Source organism: Lepidochelys kempii, chromosome 3, assembly GCF_965140285.1.
Source record: "Lepidochelys kempii isolate rLepKem1 chromosome 3, rLepKem1.hap1, whole genome shotgun sequence".
NCBI lineage: Eukaryota > Metazoa > Chordata > Testudines > Cheloniidae > Lepidochelys > Lepidochelys kempii.
In genome coordinates this window covers 157,477,819-157,500,592 of record NC_136382.1, presented here as the reverse complement: position 1 = coordinate 157,500,592, position 22,774 = coordinate 157,477,819, and the positions used below count along the sequence as shown (strand labels likewise).

Here is a 22,774-nt window from a genome sequence, read left to right as displayed (position 1 = left end):
TTTGACCAACACCTCCCCTCTGCACTGCACTGTGTGCTGGAGAGTTTGCCCTAGACCCCAGAGGTGAATCCCAGAAGCTGGAGACAGGAGAGACATAATGCAGCACCCAGCCTCTCCTCCAGCCAGTGCAGACTTGTTCCCTAAATTCATTAGTCTAGCAAGTGCTTTGTCCTGTTCAGTATTAGCAATCCCAACTAATTTCCACTGCTTCCCCAGGAAGGCTAGTCGGAACCTAATACTTCGAGGAAACACTCCTGCACTCTGCTGTAGTTAGGGTTGCATTGCTTTCTGTTTAAAGGTCGACTCTTCTAAGTCCTCTAAAATTTAGCTTCTTGCACAGATTATCTTGAAATTGGTGGTATTTTATGGCAGTGCTAGGTAGTGGAAGTGGTACAAAATTGTAGTCCTTTGAGAAAGGGGTTTCTGAGATACAGCCCCTTGGAAAAAACTGGTTTCAGAGTAACAGCCGTGTTAGTCTGTATTCACAAAAAGAAAAGGAGGACTTGTGGCACCTTAGAGACTAACCAATTTATTTGAGCATGAGCTTTCGTGAGCTACAGCAGCTCTCAAAAGCTCATGCTCAAATAAATTGGTTAGTCTCTAAGGTGCCACAAGTCCTCCTTTTCTTTTTGGAAAAAACTGTATTTTACAAAACCATTTTGTTCTCCCAATAGCTTAAATGCTGCCTCTCTGAATGTCATTCGATTACTCTGTGATAGCCATATATGACTCTATGGGAATGGTTCCTTTCCCCCCCTTGCAATATTTGTAAGCTGTTCTCATGTGCACCCCCTTAACCAGGTTCTATATAATTTAACTCTTTCAATTTTTCCTCAAACATCAATTTCTCCAGCCCCGAATCCACTTTTGTTGCTTTACTCTAAACTTCCAGCTTGGGAGCATTCAACAGCGATCTACATACCAGTAGCCGAGTACTAGTGGGATGGAGGTGCTATACAATAATAAGATAATATTTACTTATTAATACAAATCCTGGGCCATGTATATTTCAGACCCATGAAAATTAGGGGGCTAATTTATCTGCTGCAGCCAAGTTCTCCTTGATGTACCAGTATGTGTGTGGTGGGGGTGTCTGTCAGGGAACTGATAACAGCTCCCTGATTCTTTTCCCAGATTTGGTGTAGGTTAGAGCAACCCCCAGGGGACCGAATGCCAGCTGGGGCACAGCACAGTCCTACTCTGCTTTCTCCCTCCTGCTCCCCATCTCCAGCACAGCCCCTGCCCCTGGAGAAGCTGGCTGGAGAGGAGGTAGAGGCTGGCTGTGCCTGCTCTCTGCCTACTGGGGACTCAGGCAGTGCAGAGGGAGCAGAGAGGGGCAATGAATATGCAGTATGGATTTCAGGAGACGCAACCAAAACTCAGCTTGCTTCAGAATCATTTCCTCCTAGAGTTTGCCTCTGACAACTACATGAAATGCTCCCTCTCCTAGCCCTTCAGTTTTAATCCCACCTCTCTTCCTAAACACACACTGTGGAAGCACCTCCTGATCACACCTGGCTTGCTGCACGTAGCCCTTCCTAGCATCAGTGAGACACTCTCGAAGGCTGTGAGAGGCTGTTCAGTTACATTCTGCTTCCGGAGGTGTCACTGGGGAAACCTCATCTGCTTTAAAGCAGACATGAATCAGCCACAAGGGCATCACTGGCAGAAGCATGGGAAGATATGCTGAATTTAATTCCGTCCTATGCTGAATTTAATTCCGCCTGCTGAGGTAGAAAGAAGAGCTTAGTGCATTGAGAAGCAACCCTTCAGTGGCACGCACAGCTGCTGTGACACCAATGTGAGCTGTCCTTTTCTTCTAGTCTTAGTCCCATCTATATGGGGTGGGCTCTGAGTCCTCCTCCTCCATTCTAGTCTGTCTTGAAGCAGTTCTTCGGAAACTCCACAAGTCTCTTGTGTGATATCCATCCATCTCGCTTTGAGTCTTCCAACCCTTCTCTTACATTGAGAAGTGGACAGTAACAACCTGTTTCCTGTATATTCTTTTGATCTTCTCTTCACATGCCCAAATGATCTAAGCCTGGACTCTTTCAACTTTTCTGTAATTGGTACCATCTTCACACTTCCCCTAACTAGTTCATTCTGAACATGGCTCATCATTGTAACTCCAAGCATCCATCTTCACATTTTCATTCCTACTGTGTTCAAGATCTTCTCCTGTCTCTTCCTCAGTGCCCAGCGTTCAGAGTCATACAAAAGTGCAGGCCTGATGAGTCTTATCGATCTTACTTCACAATTTGATAGGCCTGGGAGTGATCTACGATACTGATTATACATGACCACAGCGAGCACACTTTTTAATGTATTCCTTTCCACAACACTTGTGAGGCAGAAAGTATCCCCCACCCATTTAAGGGGGAGCTCTGAGGCCCAGAGAAACTGAGGCCTTGTCTACACTAGAGAGGGTTTGCTGGTATAGATATATTGGCGAGAGACTTTAATCCAGTTCCCCAAACACACTAAGCTCTGCTGCTCAAAGGACTCTTTGCTGGTATAACTGTGTCTGCTCTAGGGTTTTTGTAAACATAGCTCTCTCACTTCTGAGATAGCTATTCTGGCAAAACTTAGTGTAGACCAGCCTAAATCAATGGGGTCAGGCACCTTAATGCCTTCTGAGCATATGGGCCTTAGTGCCGTAGGCCACCCGAGAAGCCTATAGCAAAGCAAGGACTTAACCCAGGTCTCCCGAATCCCATCTTTTCTCATGGAATAGCAGCATAGCCCAGAACGTATCCAGCTCTGGGGATGTCAGTGTCAGGAAGATACCAACAAACTAGAGGGACCTCTGTGAAGAGCAACAACAAAGTCAAACAATGATCAGAGGGCAGGAGGGGTTGGCATACAAAGAAAGATGAGGAGTGAAATCTTAGATAGCTTGATTAAATGATCAAGCAGGCACAGACCTGGCCGCAAGTCCTTGAAAGGTGTGAACCCCAAGGAGCGAGGAATGGACTGAGGTGGAAGGCGAAGGTAACAAGGAGCGAGAGATTAAATTCAGCAAAAGGAAACTATATAGATTCATAGATATTAAGGTCAGAAGGGACCATTATGATCTAACCTCCTGCACAATGCAGGCCACAGAATCTCACCCACCCACTCCTGCGATAAACCTCTCACCTATGTCTGAGCTATTGAAGTCCTCAAATCACGGTTTAAAGACTTCAAGGGGCAGAGAATCCTCCAGCAAGTGACCCATGCCCCATGCTATAGAGGAAGGTGAAAAACCCGCAGGGCCTTTTCCAATCTGCCCTGGAGGAAAATTCCTTCCTGACCCCAAATATGGCGATCAGCTAAACCCTGAGCAAATGGGCAAGATTCACCTGTCAGATACCCAGGAAAGAATTCTCTGTAGTAACTCAGATCCCACCCCATCTAACATCCTATCACAGGCCATTGGGCCTATTTACCATGAATATTTAAAGATCAATTAATTGCCAAAATCATGTTATCCCATCATACCATCTCCTCCATAAACTTATTGAGTTTAATCTTGAAGCCAGATAGGTCTTTTGCCCCAACTGCTTCCCTTGGAAGGCTATTCCAGAACTTCACTCCTCTGATGGTTAGAAACCTTTGTCTAATTTTAAGTCTAAACTTCCCGATGGTCAGTTTATATCCATTTGTTCTATGTTGAGTATAAGGAAACATTTCTGATGTGAGGTAGAGTGTGAAATAGTCTCCCAACAGATGTGTCTTTTAGAGCTAGACAGGAGAATGTACCGCAGGGAACAATCCCCCAGTGTGTGATTGGAAATGTGTGTGATGGGGGGAAAGAGATGATCCATGTAAGAGGTCTTTGCCAGCAGTGAAATGAGCAACCCACCCCACCATTCCCACTGTCTAGCTGTTGATCTGTACAGAGCTGGGTATTTTTTTTTCTCCAGGCAACAGCTTGCTTTATGCTGACCTCCTAAATATTCAGCTCATTATACAGTATCATGTATAAATAAAACAGAGCAGGCAGAAGTAGTCTCCAGGAGGATATAATCGCCTTCCTTTTCTTTATAATTAAACAGGATTTGTCTCCATGTGTCAGGCTAGCCTCTGGGCTAATTTATTGTTTTAAGGAATTAGATACTGGGTGCTGGGCACTCATGAGTGATTCTAAATGGAGCTGGGTCCTGCATGCCTTTGGAATTCAAAGACCCCTTCCCCCGGTATCAGGGGTGTTCTGTGGTGGTGTGGGCATGGGGAGGCATTACAGCAATAGGGAAATTCGTATCTGGGTATAGTTTTGTATTTCAGGCATGCGTGCGCACATGTTTTAGGAGTGTTTGGATCTGGAGAACTCATGCCTCACAGTATGAAATTGCTTCTCATGCAGCTCCCACGCTTATCCAGGCTGGTGAGAAACTGGACCAGAGTGCTCTGCCTGCATTGCCTCAGCTTGGCTTTAGGCAGAGCGAGCAGAGAGCCGGGCCAAGGAGAGCTTCCAGCTCCAAGCAGGGTGGGGTGCACTGAGCCAAATAGACATGGCTGTGAAGGATGCCCGGTGCCCCTCCCGCTACTTCAGCACAAGCGGTGGAGGCCTGTACCTCAGTGCCTACGTTCCTAGGTTCTCTCCCTGTGGATGACTCAAAAGGTATATCTCCACTGCAATCAGGAGATGGGATTGCAGCAGATGTAAGCGTCCCCAAGCTAGCTTGCTTAAAAAGAGCAGTGAAGCTGTGGTGGCACGGGCTAGCTATCAAAATACAAGCCTGCCTGGGACCTGGCCGTGTACTCGGGTGGCTAGCCTGTGCTGCCATGGCTTCACGGCTATTATTGCTGGAGCTGACTCAATCAAAGCTAGAATGGGTATGTCTTAGGGTCACCAACTTTCTAATTGCACAAAACCGAACACCCCTGCCCCGCCCCTTCTCTGAGGCCCTGCTCCCCACTCACTTACTCCCTGCATCCCATTGTCACTCACTCTCCCTCACCCTCACTCACTTTCACCTGGAGTAATTTAGAAATAAAGCCCAGCTGGGGCAGAGCAGGGCGTGTTTCCATAAGGAGCTGGGTTGGAGAGTGGAGATGGAGAGTTCCCTTTCTCTGGGAAGCACCCTGAAAGAAGGTGAGCAGAGCGGACGAGACAGGCTACCCCAGGGGTGAGCTGAAAGCCTGTCTGGTGCTAGGGGCTCTGAGGAGCTCTAGCTGGCCTGAACCCTGGAGCACATCAGCTGCTGGGCTGTAGAGTTTGAGGCATAGAAGCATATGGCTCAACAGGAAGACTATCCAGAGCAACAAGGTTTGGATTTTGTATATATACTTTAGGTAAAGGACTCTGTGGTACTGGAAGGGGCAGGACTCTATAACAGGATCTGCCTGGAGGGCCAGGATGCGCCTCTGGCTACAGGAGGCCAAAAGACAGTTTTGGCCGGGGAGGAACTGCGGCAAAAGTGGCTGCAGTACCACAGCCAGTCTGGAGGGGTGAGCTGGGGTGGCAACTTTGCCACAAGAAGAAATTCAATAAAAATGAGCAGTCCCTGGCTTTTGTTCTGTGACTGGCTTGACACCAACAGTGCACCAGGCACTGGACGGTGTCCCCACAAAACGGCCACCACAGCTGGCAGCCTCAGTACAGAGGCTAGCAACCCAAGCGCCGACCCAGCAAAGCACTTAAGCCTGTAACTTAAAGCATGTGAGTATTGGCTTCAAGGGGACCCTTCAAGTGCCTAAACTTTGTATGCGTGCCTAAGTGCTTTGCTGGTTCAGGGCCTAAATGGTCCGTGGAGACAGAACTACCCTCTTACGCCATCCAGATTAGGGAGGAGACACCTTGCCAAGGGTGGCATAGAAAGGCTCCAGAGAAGAATAATGGCATTGTGGTGAAGGTACTAGACAGTTTCTGGAAACCCGAGTTCCATTCTACACCCTGTGTGACTTTGAGCAATTTGCATAGTCTCTCTCTGTCTTGGCTCCTCATCCTTTAAATGGGGATAAACCATGCTTTTCTCCCATGCTCTCTTGTCTATTTAGAGTATAAACTCTTTGGGGGAAAGGACTATCTCTACTAGGTATATGTACAACACTCATGGGGCCTTATCTCAACTTGGGCTTATGGATACGAATGTAATATATGTAATCGCTGTTCTGAGCCACACAGAGGATGTCAGGCTGTGATGCTGGCCCATTTTGCTGACACTGTACATCAAATTTCCTCTCACCCCCCTGGCTTCCCCCCTACCCTCCACTGGATGGCCCTCTCAGCTCCCCTTGGGTTAACTGTCCTGTGTGGGGGAAGTACCTGTTATGTCAAGCTTGTTGCTTTCCACCAGCTGCCCCTGCTGGGGTTGTGCTCCTTCCTAAGAGCACACGCTGGCACCAGAGGAGAAGGTGGGATGAGCTTTTCTCTGTGTGAAGTGATATAATCCTTTCATCTGGCATTAGTGCCTCGGACGGTAACAGATCTATAATTGAGCCTCCCCCGATGCTGCAGCAGATATTTAAATCTCGTTTGTATAATGCCTGGTTACAATTCCTGCCGAGAGATTACTGTCCACCTCCAGAACCCCTGAATGGAAACAAACAACTTCAAGCCATCCCAAAGCAGGGAAGAGAGTTACCGCACTTCTAGAGAGCACAAACACCTCAGGACAGCAAAGTCCCCAGAGGCAGGCTGTGCCAGATGGCCAGGAGTTCTTTGGTGTTTGCTGATGCTGCGGTGCGTTGGTATATTATTATATTCATTCTGTAATGCCTCAGTCATGGCAAATAGACAGGATGTTAGAGGCACAGGGTAGAATACCCCTTGGGGGCATTACAAAGGCACCCAGCACTCCTTGCGGGTATTAGAAGCACATGCTACTGTATACTCCAGGGGCTGTTACAGGGACACCTGGCTCCCCATGGAGATACTATAGAAGCACCCAGAATGAGTGAAGCTTGGTCTTTGCACAGGGGCTTCTCCCCACTCCCTTGCGCACCTGTGCAAGGCCTGTCACAATCAGTCCCTAATGTGTCTGCCAGCTACATGGGCTCGTTCTTTCAAGCCTGTTGTTTTAGTTCCTTTTATGGTTTTTGGCACCAGTGTGACAAGGTTCTCTGCTCCAATTGGTCGGCTCTCTCCTGGGCTGGTCTCTGCAGGATGTTTAAGACTCTCTTAGAGTCATTGGGCGAGAGAGAGAAGGTGACTCTGTAGCTCCGTGGTTAGAGGGGAAAGAGATGAAAGCCTGGAGAGCCCTGTGCCATGTGAGCCTCATTCCCAGGGAGGGGTAACACACACAGCGTTGCTGTTCCAGGAACATGCTGGCTCTGGGCAGAACCATTTCCAAAGCCCATTGATCCTCAGATTGACCGCGAATGCAGCTGCTCAGTCTCTAACCCCTGGGCATCAAACACTAAGGGCAGGCAAAGCTTCCTGAGCAGGGATCTGCCTGTAGCCCTTCGCCATATTGCTCCCCCTTCATCTTGGGACCAGTTGTCAGAGATCTGGGTATGGTGCCATCTTGCTGTACCAGGCTATGACGTTTTCTGTCACAGATACTCCGCCTCCAGTGTAAGTCCACAGCCCGTCTTGTGGAGCCCTGGGCCTTGACCCAGCATCCCGGACAATATGGTGCAGTGCTGATGCATTTTTTTGTGATACCTGGCAGGAGAGACAGGCCGAGAGGACACTGGGTTCTTGACCCCGATCTGTGTTCTGGAGACATGTGATGGGCTGGAGGCATAAGAGCTGGGAAGGCTTGGGCCAGATTCCTGCTGCCCCAAAGTTTCTCCAGTCTCATCCTTCTGCCTCCGCCAACCCCCGCAAGCCCACTTGTCCTTCTCTGTCTCTCCCACATGCATTCTATCATTTCTAATACTCTGATACCAGAGTGATGGGGCATCATACTTCTCCCTGCGTGGTTCTGTCTGTCAGACTCATTCAGATTCTTCCTCTTCTGTCAGCACCCCGAGGAATGGTGGTGTATGAGGCTGGCATGCTGCAATGTGGATGGCACTGATTGGCCACCAGCTACTGCCCCATAATGGACAACTCATCAGCTGTCTCTGCCACCATGGGTGAAAAAGTCTTGGTGGCAACGAGAATTAATCAAGCGCTCTGTTGCTTGGTGACTAAAACTGTTCCATAGAACAGCTGCTTGGTGTCTTACATGCAACGAACCTAGTGGTCTCAGTTCAGCGTTTAGTAATCTGATATCTGTATTGTTCAAACTGCCATCACTTTAAAAGGCAGCAGGAGGTGATGGGGGATGGGCTGTCTCACTTCGTTTGGAAATGAGGCAGGAGAGAGAAGGATGGGGAGCCAGAACCTGCTTTCGTGTTTCTCAGACAGTTCTACAATCTGATGCATTTCTTTTACTTGATGATTAGTTTTTTTCTAAAGAAAGGCAAGGTGTTTTCTTTCCTGGATACTCCTAGCAGAAGCTGAATTTTAATACTCTTTACAGGTGACAGGCAGCATATTTTGCAGACAGCTGGCATTCACGCTGCAACTGGCAGTGTTTTGACACTTGTCGAAGGCTGGTGAACAGAATGGGCTGTGCCAAAGTGAGGGGTTCCTTTTTATTTCTTAATTTCTTTCACACCTTCCTGGAAACTTTAATTTTCAGTTTCAGAACATTTCCCCCAGACTAGGTATTTATAATGGTTGCAGCACACATTGTGCATTCTGTATACATCTCTGGGCTGCCTACAAGTAGGGAACCTAGTCAGCAGTTAAATTGTACATTAGAGCTTGGGACCCTCTTTTCCCAGAGCACAGGCCGCTGCTGCACAAGCTCCTGAAGAATCCCCATTCACATTAACGCTTTGTCTACTCCTTGCAGGACTGCTGCTGCCCCACAACTTAATTGCATACGCTTTGTGCCGGTCTCATTCCATCCTGAAGAGAAGAGTGGTTGGCATGCTCCCAGAATCTCTGGTTCTTGCCCAGTTCAGGTCTACCTCTCCCGCCGTACCCATCAGTGCGTTTCTTATACCGCTTGTTCTTGTTGCCTCTAATCTCAGCTGGTTGTGGGAACTGTGTGTTGTGGCTGTGATCAGTAAACCCATAGTGAATGAATTGTGTGGATGGTGTATATACACCCTAGGGATAGGGTATAGGAAAGAAATGCAGTGAGAAACACCCATTGTTTCATGTTCTCTATGTATATAAATCTCCCCACTGTATTTTCCACTGAATGCATCCGATGAAGTGAGCTGTAGCTCACGAAAGCTCATGCTCAAATAAATTGGTTAGTCTCTAAGGTGCCACAAGTACACCTTTTCTTTTTGCGAATACAGACTAACACGGCTGCTACTCTGAAACCAGTGAGAACCCTAGTACACCATGAAGGTTAGATGTCTCAGGATGGACAAGCAACCAGGGTGCATACCTTCTAACATTACAAGTGACTAAAGCGGGACACAGCACCATTCAGGTTGGCCCATCTCTCCCTCTGTAGACTGAGATAGAGGAGCAGAGGGACGAAACCTGAGTGACGCTGTGCTCCCATGCAACAGGTTGCAACAGCACTTGATTTGGGGGCCCTCTCAAGTGGGAGGCCTGGGCCTAACTGCTGTTTGACCAGGACAAGAGGGTTGGGGGTTCAAAGCAGGATAATCCTGGGCCCATTGGGAGGTATGTGTATGGCAGGGAATGGAGGCCCTACCTCATGGTTAGCAGGGAGAGAATTAAAAACGTTTAATCTACAGCAGATGGCTGCCCTCACGGCAGGCATTGCCAAAATTCCCAGCCAAGGGGGAATGAAGAGAGGCTGAGCTGGGGTCTACGGCTCCTCTAGAAAGTATAAAAAAGGAGCGTGTTGAGAGTCACTTTCTCTCTCTGAATTTGGACAGATTCTTCGGTCAGACTCACCCTGGGATAAGGGTACATTTGCCTGTGTTTGTTGTATTTGGGTTGGATACCCATTGGCCTTAGGCGTTGGGAGTGGACCTCTGTAAACAAAACTTGGAGTGGTTCTCCTACATTGGTCCTCGTCAAATGGTGTCTTTAGGCCTGTGATTGGAAAAACATCCCAGACTGTACTCCTGTAGATCTCTCCGTATTCTTTTTTTGCTGCCACGTCACCTAGTCTGATCTGCTGAGGCAAAGATCTGCTGCCTGGTCTATGGTTTTCACCGGCCTTTACTTGGAAGGGCTTGGAAGTCCCTTGAGACATATGTAAAACAAGGGTTGGCCTGTACTCCCGGGGTGAAATTTATGCCCCTTCTCTCCTTGAATTAATTTACTGTTGCCCTAAATGTAGTTGCAATTTGCAGATACCACCTCTGGGGCAATGGTCTTTTTTGATTTAAGCTAAGCAAGATTGGATGGCAGCACCCCAAGGAAAACCCAAGGATCTGCAGGGAGTGCTGGTGATTCAACCCCTGAGCTCTGTTTATACTTTTCCCAACCTGTTTCTCTTGGGTTGGCATGGCCGCATTTGCAAACACAATGGGCTTGCTTGTTGAATGGAACTAATTTCCAGGGTACTGGCTTTCATAGCCCTGGGGCCAATTATAAAAGCAGAATGTCCCAGCAAGGCTTATTATTGCACACAGCACCTTTCTAGATAAGGGGTTGGGAGGAGCAGGCAGGGGAGCGTGCATCAGCTCAGCCCACCGAGGTCTTCCTTACTGCGTGCAGCAACCCAGTGGGCAATGCGCAGGGGCAGGTTCATAGAATCATAGAATATCAGGGTTGGAAGGGACCTCAGGAGGTCATCTAGTCCAATCCCCTGCTCAAAGCAGGACTGATCCCCAATTAAATCATCCCAGCCAGGGCTTTGTCAAGCCTGACCTTAAAAACTTCTAAGGAAGGAGATTCCACCACCTCCCTAGGTAACGCATTCCAGTATTTCACTACCCTCCTAGTGAAAGTTTTTCCTAATATCCGACCTAAATCTCCCCCACTGCAACTTGAGACCATTACTCCTTGTTCTGTCATCTGCTACCACTGAGAACAGTCTAGAGCCATCCTCTTTGGAACCCCCTTTCAGGTAGTTGAAAACAGCTATCAAATCCCCCCTCATTCTTCTCTTTCGTAGACTAAACATCCCCAGTTCCCTCAGCCTCTCCTCATAAGTCATGTATTCCAGTCCCCTAATCATTTTTGTTGCTGGACGTTTTCCAATTTTTCCACATCCTTCTAGTGTGGGGCCCAAAACTGGACACAGTACTCCGGATGAGGCCTCACCAGTGTTGAATAGAGGGGAACGATCACGTCCCTCGATCTGCTGGCAATGCCCCTACTTATACATCCCAAAATGCCATTGGTCTTCTTGGCAACAAGGGCACACTGTTGACTCATATCCAGCTTCTCGTCCACTGTAACCCCTATGTCCTTTTCTACAGAACTGCTGCCGAGCCATTCGGTTCCTAGTCTATAGCGGTGCACTGGATTCTTCTGTCCTAAGTGCAGGACTCTGCACTTGTCCTTGTTGAACCTCATCAGATTTCTTTTGGCCCAATCCTCCAATTTGTCTAGGTCCCTCTGTATCCTATCCCTCCCCTCCAGCGTATCTACCTCTCCTCCCAGTTTAGTGTCATCTGCAAACTTGCTGAGAGTGCAATCCACACCATCCTCCAGGTCATTTATGAAGATATTGAACAAAACCGGCCCCAGGACCGACTCTTGGAGCACTCCACTTGATACCGGCTGCCAACTAGACGTGGAGCCATTGATCACTACGCGTTGAGCCCGACAATCTAGCCAGCTTTCTACCCACCTTATAGTGCATTCATCCAGCCCATACTTCCTTAACTTGCTGGGGTGACATGAACCTGATCCTCCTGCAGCACCGTTGGTCATTGCATGTAGCGCCACACTGAGTAAAGCCCAGCAGGAGGCGAGGCATCTCAAACCAGCTCTGTTCATTACCCCATGCAGAACCATGCTGGGTGACGCACACTGCGTGACATGCTCTTGTAACTGCATCCTTCTCTTTCCGTGGCAGCCTTGACCTGCCACTTACAGCACCTGTTACTGAAGCGGTTTCTACTTTCGTGGTGGGAGTGTGTGGATGCCATGGCGTGGTGGCTGGCTCACCCATGCGCCCTGGATGGAAATGCTGTGGATACCTGGCTGCAGCCTGAGCTTCCCAGGGGAAACTGAAGAACCCACAGCTGCATCGGTCTGAGCCACTCACTCTCTGTTCCTGCTCCAGCAATTCCAGCTGCACTGTAATCACACAATTATTATGCCATTAAAATGTCATATTCATAGAAATCCACATAAACAAAGCATTAACAATCTCTGGAAAATTGTAGTCTTTACTGCTAATGACCTACTCTCTTTGTGCACTCTCCCCCCTTTCTTTTCTGAGCCTTGATTTAAGAGGCAGACAAGGAAGTACATCTCTGTGCTTAGACTCTCAATTTTTAATGTACTGTCACAGTGAGAGACCTTTCTCTCTCTCTTTAATAGGGCTACAGGTGGTTTGGAGGAGCCCGCTTAGCAAGCTGGTAAAGAAGGAAGAGGCTGTTCAGAGTGTGTTCTCAGCTGGGAAAGTGTCAAATATCTGGTGTAATAAGGTAGATTCCCTTTGAATTTAATTTTGTCTCTAGCCTGCCTTTGGCATTTTCTGTTCTCTTTGTAACGTGCCTGGGGGATGATAGCTCAGGGCTTTGATTAGGGAAAGCAGGTGGGGGTCAGAGAGTGGGAGACTATGCTGATGAGACCCAGTTCATCCCTGGTATAATGTCGTTGATTTCTACCAGGGATGAACTCAGCCAATTCTCTTTAGAGCATACACAGTTTCTCTCTCCGCCCCCACTCCCGTGGCGCTATAATTGATTCCCAAGGGCTTATCCAGGTGTATTGTTCTGATGCATTCTGGTTGTTTGTCAGCTGGTCGCACTCTGATGCTCCTATGTGAGGACTAGTCTAATGTCTCTTGAGTTAGTTTCTTGTTTGTGTGGGATGCACCAGACACTACACTTGTTCATTTCTAACAGTGTCTCCTTGCTGGACACCCTTCACTGAAGCAATGCAGGGAAAGAACCTTGCCCTCCCAGCTAGGGTGACCAGATGTCCTGATTTTATAGGGACAGCCACAATTTTGGGGGCTTTTTCTTATATAGGCACCTATTACCCTTCACCCCCTGTCCCAATTATTTTATGCTTGCTGTCTGGTCACCCTAGTCCCAGCTGAACAGGAAAAGCTACTTGTAGGGGAATATTGGGGTCCAAAAACCTTGAAAGTCTCTTTAAAAGTTGTCCCCATCCAGTTCTGTTCAGTCCATGTGTAGTGAAGCATTAGAAGTCACTGGGTATTTTAAATTATAAATAATAATCTTGAATCCTGAAGGATCCTAAGGCACTTCTGAGGGACAGTTTTGCTCAGGTGGTCTGAGCACAGGGATTGGCAGCTGGCAATTGTAGTAGGCTCTTATCCTCTTATGTGGCTCAGCTGCTAAAGGGGGACAAAGATGCATACTCAGCCAGTGTGGGTTCCGGTGCTGTCGGAAGCTCCACCCACCGCCCAAGATTCACTCACTTCTGCTGTCCAAGAGTTGGCGCTCAAGGTCAGTTGTTCAAATTTTCATAATGAACCTAGTCTAAAGCCCACTGAAGTCAATTTAAAGAGTTGGATTGTCTTCAATAGACTTTGGCTCATGCCTGACATGATCATGATTGTTTTTCTTTCTTTGACAAGCAGTGAAATAGTTACCTTTACTGAAATCTAAATTGACATCAGTAAGTTTCAGAATTAACATTCCTTTGATGCATGGCAGTTATTTGGCATCCATTCATACCCTGCTCCCATTTTAATAGCTTTCTCCACTATCCTAGAGGCTGGAGGCTTCCTTAAAAAAAGCATAAGTTCTAATGCACAAGGTGGCAGCTGCCAGGGACAAATGTTTGCTCACTGTGCAAGTTTCCAGCCCCATGGAATTACTAGAAATCTCACAACTATGCCTATTTCATGGTATATCCAGGCTAATATTGATGCCAGTTTGTACAGTCCTGAAAGGCTTTAGATGCAGCTCTACTAAACTGATCGCAAACTCTGTGAGCCATTCACCCATCTAAAGCAGGAAAGCAGAGCTTGCTTTTCACAGCTGGTGAGCATGATTAACTACTGTATGTGGCTCTTAACAGGCAAGTTTCCTAACAGAGTGGTTTGCCTGGTGCTATTGAGAGGAAGAGAGAAGAACCCATTTCATTAAAGTGGTAGGCTGCCCCTCCCCCTTTTTTTAAACCAGAGAATGAGGGTTTTTTTTTTCTCCCTCTGCTGTAGACTTATTCAGTCTCTCAAACTCTTCTGCCAAAAGAAGTGACTGGTGTTTCCTATAATTAATACCAAACATTAAACTGCAGCATTGAAAGAGAAATTGCCTAATTGTGAGGGGGAAAAAATACAATTTATTACCAGAACATGAGAGAAAATGAATGAGACAGAGAGAGAAGAGCCCCGCAGAAGATAAATAGAAAGGCAAGTGGAATATTGACGTGATCTTTCTCTAGTGCAGGGTAATTTGGCTTCTAAAGTGAGTTAGATCATAATAAATTAAATTTAGATTTCTGCACATCGGTTAAATAACTCCCAAGACAGAATTCTAGTGTGAGGAAGAGGTGATAATACATGGTGGAAATATAATGAAGATCTTATCCAATAATCCAGAAGTGATGTGTGGTCCCTGCATGTGTGATAGGGCTTTTCCTTTCCTTTGTTGGGGGTCCAGGAACAGGTAAATCATCGATCTGCAAGTTGGAGAAGCTGTCTTCTCAGTAAAACACGTGGATGCCTGAACACTTCCTATACAATGCATCCTTCCTGATATCCAGTGCAGATTTGCTGTCTGCAGTGAGTGTATGCTTAAACATTCCCATCAGATTGCATGCAGCCTCACAGGAAGTTTAGGAGAGGAGGTGGAAGAATACTGCATCCCAATGAGACTCCAAGGGGGTATTTAGCTATAGTAAAGAGAGTGTAATTATCCAGTAGGAATTTGACCAGGACACTGGGGTAAACTCTGCAGAATGTAATCAAGTGCTAAAGCTCTGCATCTGATGTCCCATCTGTGTAGGGTGACCACATGTGGCAGGGTATGCAAGCCCCATACTGTGAAGGAAGGGGTTAAGGAGTTACTCTGGGCTCATAGGTGGCCCTGCCTGGCAGCACCTTCAAGGTATGCCAGGAGTGGAGGAAGAGTTAAAAGGGGGAGAAAGTCAGCTCAGGGGCAGGCAGGCAGCTTCGGGGGAGGGGAGGGAGAAGGAGGAAGGTAATGACAGGCTGTTTGGCCTCTCCCTGGAAGCTGGGGAGACTAACAAAAGGCAGAGCCTGCTACCTTGCCTGTGCGTGGTCCGAGCTTCTGGAAGTGAGGGTGGGCTGGACTATAGTCTTTCTGGTGGCATTTCCTTAAAATGCAGAGGGTCACCCTAGATGCACCTCCCAGTAGTACCGTGCCCCAAACTTCATGGGGGAACATTCCATTTTTAGTTGCAGGAAGCATTCACTGTCTGATAAACCAGCTCTGCTTCTAGACATTGGGTGCCTTCTATCCAAGGATTGGAAACTGTAAATGGAAAAGTCCTATTCAGTCATCTACAGTAGCTTGTTTCCTTGCCTTGTCTGCTGAGCACACAATCCTAGCTGGAGCACACTCAACCACTGTGCCTTCTCACAGGCTAGGCTCCTCAGAACTTCAGAGTTTAACATTGCAGCCTCACCACCGTATGTAAATGGCTGGTGTCCTTGTAATGCTGCAAGTACAAACAGAGGTGCCTAGAACCTATGGTTGACATCACAGCAGTTGGCTAATTGCGTTGTCTTGGAACTGCATCTGTCGATTATGCCATGTGAACTTGGCAAGCATCAAGCTCAAGCTGGCAGAGACTTGCCCACTACCCGCACACCCTTGCAGCACAATTATTCAGAGATCAAAGGGCCAAGTTGCTTAGCCATACTGTACAGGGATAGGTTGCCATTATGCCAAGGTTTTAAAGGGATGCTGTGCTGATAAATCTCTCAATGCAGAGCCTGATTCTCCACTGTTCTGCCCGACATCCACTTGAGCACTTGTATAAATGAGTACACAAGGTACAGGGCAATGGAGAATTAGGGCCACACTAAAGAGGGATACATTTCTTTACCTCTTCTATATAAAGCTGAAAGAAATTTGTAATATTTTGTGGCTGATTTAATTTTTGCTCTTCCCTCGCTTGACTGGTCAGTTTCACTTCCTGTTTATAGTCCATTCCCTTTTCTGGGTCTCCTGTCTAGCTCAATAACACTGATTCATATACATTCTTTTTTAAATGACCTGTTTTTATGGCCATTTTAAAATGGAAACATTTCTATTCATATTAAGTTTTATAAAACTTTTTTCAAAAACACAACTTCAGCTTTGGGATCTAAACTGCTGACCCTTTCTTCAACAGAGCTGGAATCTCAGGGTCCTCTCCAGCCCTTGTAAATTTCAGGGCTTCAGTGGTTCTGAGATGCAATCAGCTCAGTTTTCCCGATCTTTCACTGTGCTGGTAAATCACATTTTACAAGATGCCTTAAAAAAACATAAACTATATTTATTGCACAATATTCTGCACTCCTACCAAGAGCCTACAAACTTTTATGGATAGCCTTCTGCTCATAAACCTCCTGATGGGCTGGAGTGGCCTTAACATTTTAATAACTTTCCTTCATTTTTGGTGTCCTGGGATGCCGGACTGATGTTCAGAAAGGTGGACTGTTCTGTGATTGTCATCAGAGGCAGTCCAGCCCAGGTCGAGCGGCTACAAGCAGCAAAGCAATTGTAAGAAATGACATTGTGGTGCACCATATTTATTCCCTCTGCTGAATGTGCTGTGTCTGCAAGTTAAAAGATGATTTTTATGACTCTCAGCAACTGTATGCTCACCTTGGGATATGAAAATAAAGTCATGGTCTTCTTGCCTATTGCAGCATGGCTGGTAATAAAGCTTCTGCAATCAGACCAGGGCTGATAATATGCTTAGATCAGGATTGGGATAGAATTGAGCTTGCTCCTCTGTTGCATGGGCTGAGTAGGTGCAAGAGGGGAATCGCTTCCTCTGCTTATAAATTGATCAGATGGAACTCAAAGGCCAAATTTCTTTCTGGGATAACGCCACTGGTGGAGGTGGATTCAGCTGGAGTTACAGCAGGGTGAATCTGGCCCCTAGGGAACAGAGAGAGCGAGCGTATTCTCCAGGGAGAAGAATAGCATTACAGCAGTGTAAGGTCAGAATGAGACTTGATGTCTCTGCCCTGAAGAGTTTACATTCAACAGCCCAGACTCTGATCTACATGTCACTGATCAGTAATAACACTGAGGATCACGGAGCTAGTCCTGATTTACGCTGGTGTAACTGAAATCAGAATTTAGCCCAACAGGGTGAGCAACAGTAAGAACTATTGGGAGTGCTCTGGAGGGAGGTCAAGAAATAAAGCTGCCTTTGGTTAAAGCCAGAGAGGTCTCGAGGGACCTGGGAGTCTTTGTGCTGTGAAGCAGTGCCATGCCTTTGAAGGTGGCCTGTGTTCCCTTAAATTTCACTCCAACAGCCTTGCAGCATGAGAAGGGACATTCCAGGGGAATCTCAATCCAGCCCTTTTTGCTTAAACTGATGTATGGGGTACAGGCTGTTCGTTTGCAAGAGCCATCACTTCCCCCTCCCTCTTCCCCTTCCTATTAACATGGAGAATGTGCTGTCCGATGTGAATAAAATCAATTATGGGATAAAAATCACCTCTTTCAAAAGCTTCATTTTGTGCCATTAGCAGGGGAGAGTGGCAGTGAGATGGAGTAACAAAAAAAAAATCAATTATTCGATAAGATCACAATTTTCTTTGGTGCTGAAATTACTGTACACGTTTGAATCGCTCTGTATTACACGTAGGCTGAGATCAAAGAGCTTGTGCTGCTGTAACGATGTGATCGTATCATGTGCACCTCAGAGCCAGCCCAGAGCCATTGTGTGCTGCTTAACAAAAGGACACTTTGACTCTTGTACAGCTGGGCGAGCAACCAAGTAGCCCTGCGGCTCCCCTATACCTGAGCAAACAGTGGGGATGATGCATCCCCAGATGCCTTGCTTTGCAGGACCCCCTGCTGTCTGGAATAATATGGGGGCAGGGGCGTTGTGAGCAGGCAGTGTTTCCGAACAGATGTTGCACCATTAATTGATCTTTGATTACTAGCAGTAGATATGCCCAATGGCCTGTGTTGGGATGTGAGATGGGCTGGGATCTGAGTTACTACAGAGAATTCTTTCCTGGGTGTCTGGCTGGTGAGTCTTGCCCAAATGCTCAGGGTTTAGCTGATTGCCGTATTTGGGGTTGGGAAGGAATATTCCCCCCAGGGTAGATCGGCAGAGGCCCTGGGGTTTTTTCGCCTTTCTCTGCAGCGTGAGGCACAGGTCACTTGCTGGAGGATTCTCTGCACCTTCAAGTCTTTAAACCACGATTTGAGGACTTCAGTAGCTCAGACATAAGTTAGGGGTTTGTTACAGGAGTTGGTGGGTGAGATTCTGTGGCCTGCATTGGGCAGGAGGTCAGACTAGATGATCATAATGGTCCTTCTGACCTTAAAGTCTATGATTCTAAGCCATCTGAAAGGAAGTGCAGATTGAGCCCAAGTGCCCTTGCCAGGCGGTTGAATATTTGACAGGTGTGAGAAGACATTAAAACACACAATCATAATTTAACCAAGCGAGTCATGGCTGTGGGATGGTGCTGAGTTTTGCCTGAGGAGCTGGCCGCCAAAGGGCAGTACTAAGGGTCCCCGTACTGAGGGTCTGTCATTTTAATCTGTAGCAGGCCAGATCCTCAGCTGATGTAAATCGGTGCAACTCCATTGACTTCAACTACTATTTGTGAGAGGGAGCAAGAGAGCACCTGTGCTGAGGAGCTGCTAAGCATTTGCTGGGTGTCCCTGCACTCTACCCAGAGACACCTGTGATGTGCAGGCCTCCATGTTCTGATGGGGTTCAATGTTTGTGTGTGCAGGGCTCAGATGTCGACTGGGATGACCTCTGGGATCAGTTCGAAGAGAGAAGGTACCTGAGTGCCCGGAAATGGAAGGGCGGAGAGGACCCATACCGCCTCTACGCCTTTAATCAGCGGGAGAGCGAGAGGATTCCCAGTGACCGTGCCATCCGCGACACCCGGCATTACAGGTTCTTGCATCCTTCCCATCCTCTTCCTTGATCAGGCAGCCCTAGTCAAAAAGGGACATGACTGGCCCTTCCTTAAAGGTGTGCACTGGAGACAAAAAACCTACACTTGGGGAAAATTAATGGGCCAAAGATGTAGCAGACTGTGTTCTTGGATTGGGAACATACCTAAGGTATATCTTTGTCTTCAAAGAGACCCTGATGAGATAAGACATGTTGGCTTAAAAATAATTTCGTTACATGCATTACTAATATCACCTTAGACAATTAATTGAAACAGCTTTTGTGCTATTTGATACTTTGTTTGCATTTCACCAGGGCAGAGAAGCTAGACTGGTCAATTTTACTTCTTGTTTATAGTCAGTTTCTACTCCTGGTTCTCTTGTGCAAACACAATGATGCTGTTTTAGTTTTTTTCCAAATTGGAAGGGAATGTTTAAATCCTCAAAAATCCCTACTGATTGCACTGAAACTTAAAGAATGTTTCTTGATTTACATGCTGACCTCCAAAAGAATGAGATGGGTCCACAAAATCATGAGATGGGAAATAAAAAGCACTCAACATTTATTTTAAGCCAGTCTGGCTTCTGCTCCTTTAGGATGCATTCAAGTCCTGTTTTCAAGCTTTTCTCTGCAACCATTAGGGTTAGAAACTTTACTTTTTAAAAGTGAAAGCAGATATTGTCTCCTAATCATGTACCTCCTGAAGCCAGGGCTTTCAGAGAAGCACCAAATATCATGAGACATGCAATAAAATCCTGAGAGCTAGCAACTGTGTGATGATTTTTTTTTTAATTCTATTTCTATGATGCTTGTGACCTCTCCCACTTTCTTCAATATAATCCAAACCTAAGTGTTAGGCCTAAATTTATTGAGTGTCCCTTTCATTAGTTTTTGGATGCTTGTGTTGAGTAAACAGTAAATTCACTGATCCACCCACAAATGAAGAGGATTTGGTCTGTATTTTCTTAGGATGAGACTTTCCCCTTGTGTTTGTCTCGTCTCATGTGTGATGCTGACATTCTATGCAGTGAAAACTTCACCTGCTCAGCAGGGTGAATGCCATTGGATTCCATTCAGATTCTCGAGGGGAAAAATACACCTCACCTTCCTCCAAGGCAGGCAGAATTTTGAGTGAACAGGACTCTGTGTGTGTGTGTGTGTGTGTGTGTGTGTGTGTGTGTGTGTGTGTAAACATACCACCAGCACTGATTCCCTCTGGCCCTGGAGATGATGTGCTGTGGAGGGAACAATCAGAGGAGGCACCAAGTGCAGCACAGCTGCTCCCTATTCTGTTCAGCAGAGCAAGGGGCTAATAAAGGGAGGACGGGATTATTGCAGAGTGAAAGTGTGTGTGTGGGGGGAAGGCGGGGACAGGGAGAGAAATAACTTGAAGGGGAAAGGAGTCCAGGAGAGCTGGCTGTATTTCAACGAATCCCTGTTGAGGTTACAGGGACAAACCATCCCGATGAGTCGAAAGAATAGTAAATATGGCAGGCGACCAGCTTGGCTTAACGGTGAAATCCCTAGCGGATCTTAAACATAAAAAAGAAGCTTACAAGAAGTGGAAGGTTGGACATATGACCAGGGAAGAGTATAAAAATATTGCTCAGGCATGTAGGAATGATATCAGGAAGGCCAAATCACACCTGGAGCTGCAGCTAGCAAGAGATGTTAAGAGTAACAAGAAGGGTTTCTTCAGGTATGTTGGCAACAAGAGGAAAGCCAAGGAAAGTGTGGGCCCCTTACTGAATGAGGGAGGCAACCTAGTGACAGAGGATGTGGAAAAAGCTAATGTACTCAATGCTTTTTTTGCCTCTGTCTTCACTAACAAGCTCAGCTCCCAGACTGCTGCGCTGGGCATCACAAAATGGGGAATAGATGGCCAGCCCTCTGTGGAGATAGAGGTGGTTAGGGACTATTTAGAAAAGCTGGATGTGCACAAGTCCATGGGGCCGGACGAGTTGCATCCGAGGGTGCTGAAGGAATTGGCAGCTGTGATTGCAGAGCCATTGGCCATTATCTTTGAAAACTCGTGGCGAACCGGGGAAGTCCCGGATGACTGGAAAAAGGCTAATGTAGTGCCAATCTTTAAAAAAGAGAAGAAGGAGGATCCTGGGAACTACAGGCCAGTCAGCCTCACCTCAGTCCCTGGAAAAATCATGGAGCAGGTCCTCAAAGAATCAATCCTGAAGCACTTGCGTGAGAGGAAGGTGATCAGGAACAGCCAGCATGGATTCACCAAGGGAAGGTCATGTCTGACTAATCTAATCGCCTTTTATGATGAGATTACTGGTTCTGTGGATGAAGGGAAAGCAGTGGATGTATTGTTTCTTAACTTTAGCAAAGCTTTTGACACGGTCTCCCACAGTATTCTTGTCAGCAAGTTAAGGAAGTATGGGCTGGATGAATGCACTATAAGGTGGGTAGAAAGCTGGCTAGATTGTCGGGCTCAACGGGTAGTGATCAATGGCTCCATGTCTAGCTGGCAGCCGGTATCAAGGGGAGTGCCCCAAGGGTCGGTCCTGGGGCCGGTTTTGTTCACTATCTTCATAAATGATCTGGAGGATGGTGTGGATTGCACTCTCAGCAAATTTGCGGATGATACTAAACTGGGAGGAGTGGTAGATACGCTGGAGGGGAGGGATAGGATACAGAAGGACCTAGACAAATTGGAGGATTGGGCCAAAAGAAATCTGATGAGGTTCAATAAGGATAAGTGCAGGGTCCTGCACTTAGGATGGAAGAATCCAATGCACCGCTACAGACTAGGGACTGAATGGCTAGGCAGCAGTTCTGCGGAAAAGGACCTAGGGGTGACAGTGGACGAGAAGCTGGATATGAGTCAGCAGTGTGCCCTTGTTGCCAAGAAGGCTAATGGCATTTTGGGATGTATAAGTAGGGGCATAGCGAGCAGATCGAGGGACGTGATCGTTCCCCTCTGTTCGACATTGGTGAGGCCTCATCTGGAGTACTGTGTCCAGTTTTGGGCCCCACACTACAAGAAGGATGTGGATAAATTGGAGAGAGTCCAGCGAAGGGCAACAAAAATGATTAGGGGTCTGGAACACATGACTTATGAGGAGAGGCTGAGGGAGCTGGGATTGTTTAACCTGCAGAAGAGAAGAATGAGGGGGGATTTGATAGCTGCTTTCAACTACCTGAAAGGGGGTTCCAAAGAGGATGGCTCTAGACTGTTCTCAATGGTAGCAGATGACAGAACGAGGAGTAATGGTCTCAAGTTGCAGTGGGGGAGGTTTAGATTGGATATTAGGAAAAACTTTTTCACTAAGAGGGTGGTGAAACACTGGAATGCGTTACCTAGGGAGGTGGTAGAATCTCCTTCCTTAGAGGTTTTTAAGGTCAGGCTTGACAAAGCCCTGGCTGGGATGATTTAACTGGGAATTGGTCCTGCTTCAAGCAGGGGGTTGGACTAGATGACCTTCAGGGGTCCCTTCCAACCCTGATATTCTATGAGTCTATGAAATGTAAGGATTTATCCGGCTAGTTCTCCATCAGCCAAAGGAAAGGGCTTCTGAGTGGCTCACTCAAAGAAATCTTTCTGCTTTGGAGGGCCATTTGGATGGTGCTTTGCAGGCGGATTTGTGCCATCTGGGGGATTGTCATCTTTCATAATTACAGTGCTGCTTGGCTTAGGGGTGATGGACTCCCCTAATGACAGTCAAAAACTGACAGGCAGCAGCCGAGTGC

The 22,774-nt window shown here is 47.0% G+C and overlaps 1 protein-coding gene across 2 annotated transcripts in view; it reads left to right on the top strand.

Moving 5' to 3' along the window:
* GALNT14 (polypeptide N-acetylgalactosaminyltransferase 14) overlaps positions 1-22,774 on the top strand; it is a 184,536-nt gene that overhangs the window by 60,695 nt on the left and 101,067 nt on the right. The window contains exons 2-3 of one of the 2 annotated variants that reach the window (XM_073338657.2): positions 16,612-16,686; positions 18,897-19,066. In XM_073338657.2, coding sequence (XP_073194758.1) covers positions 16,612-16,686; positions 18,897-19,066 — 245 coding nt within the window. The remainder of the gene's footprint in view (positions 1-16,611; positions 16,687-18,896; positions 19,067-22,774) is intronic. The other variant, XM_073338658.2, reaches the window with a different exon arrangement.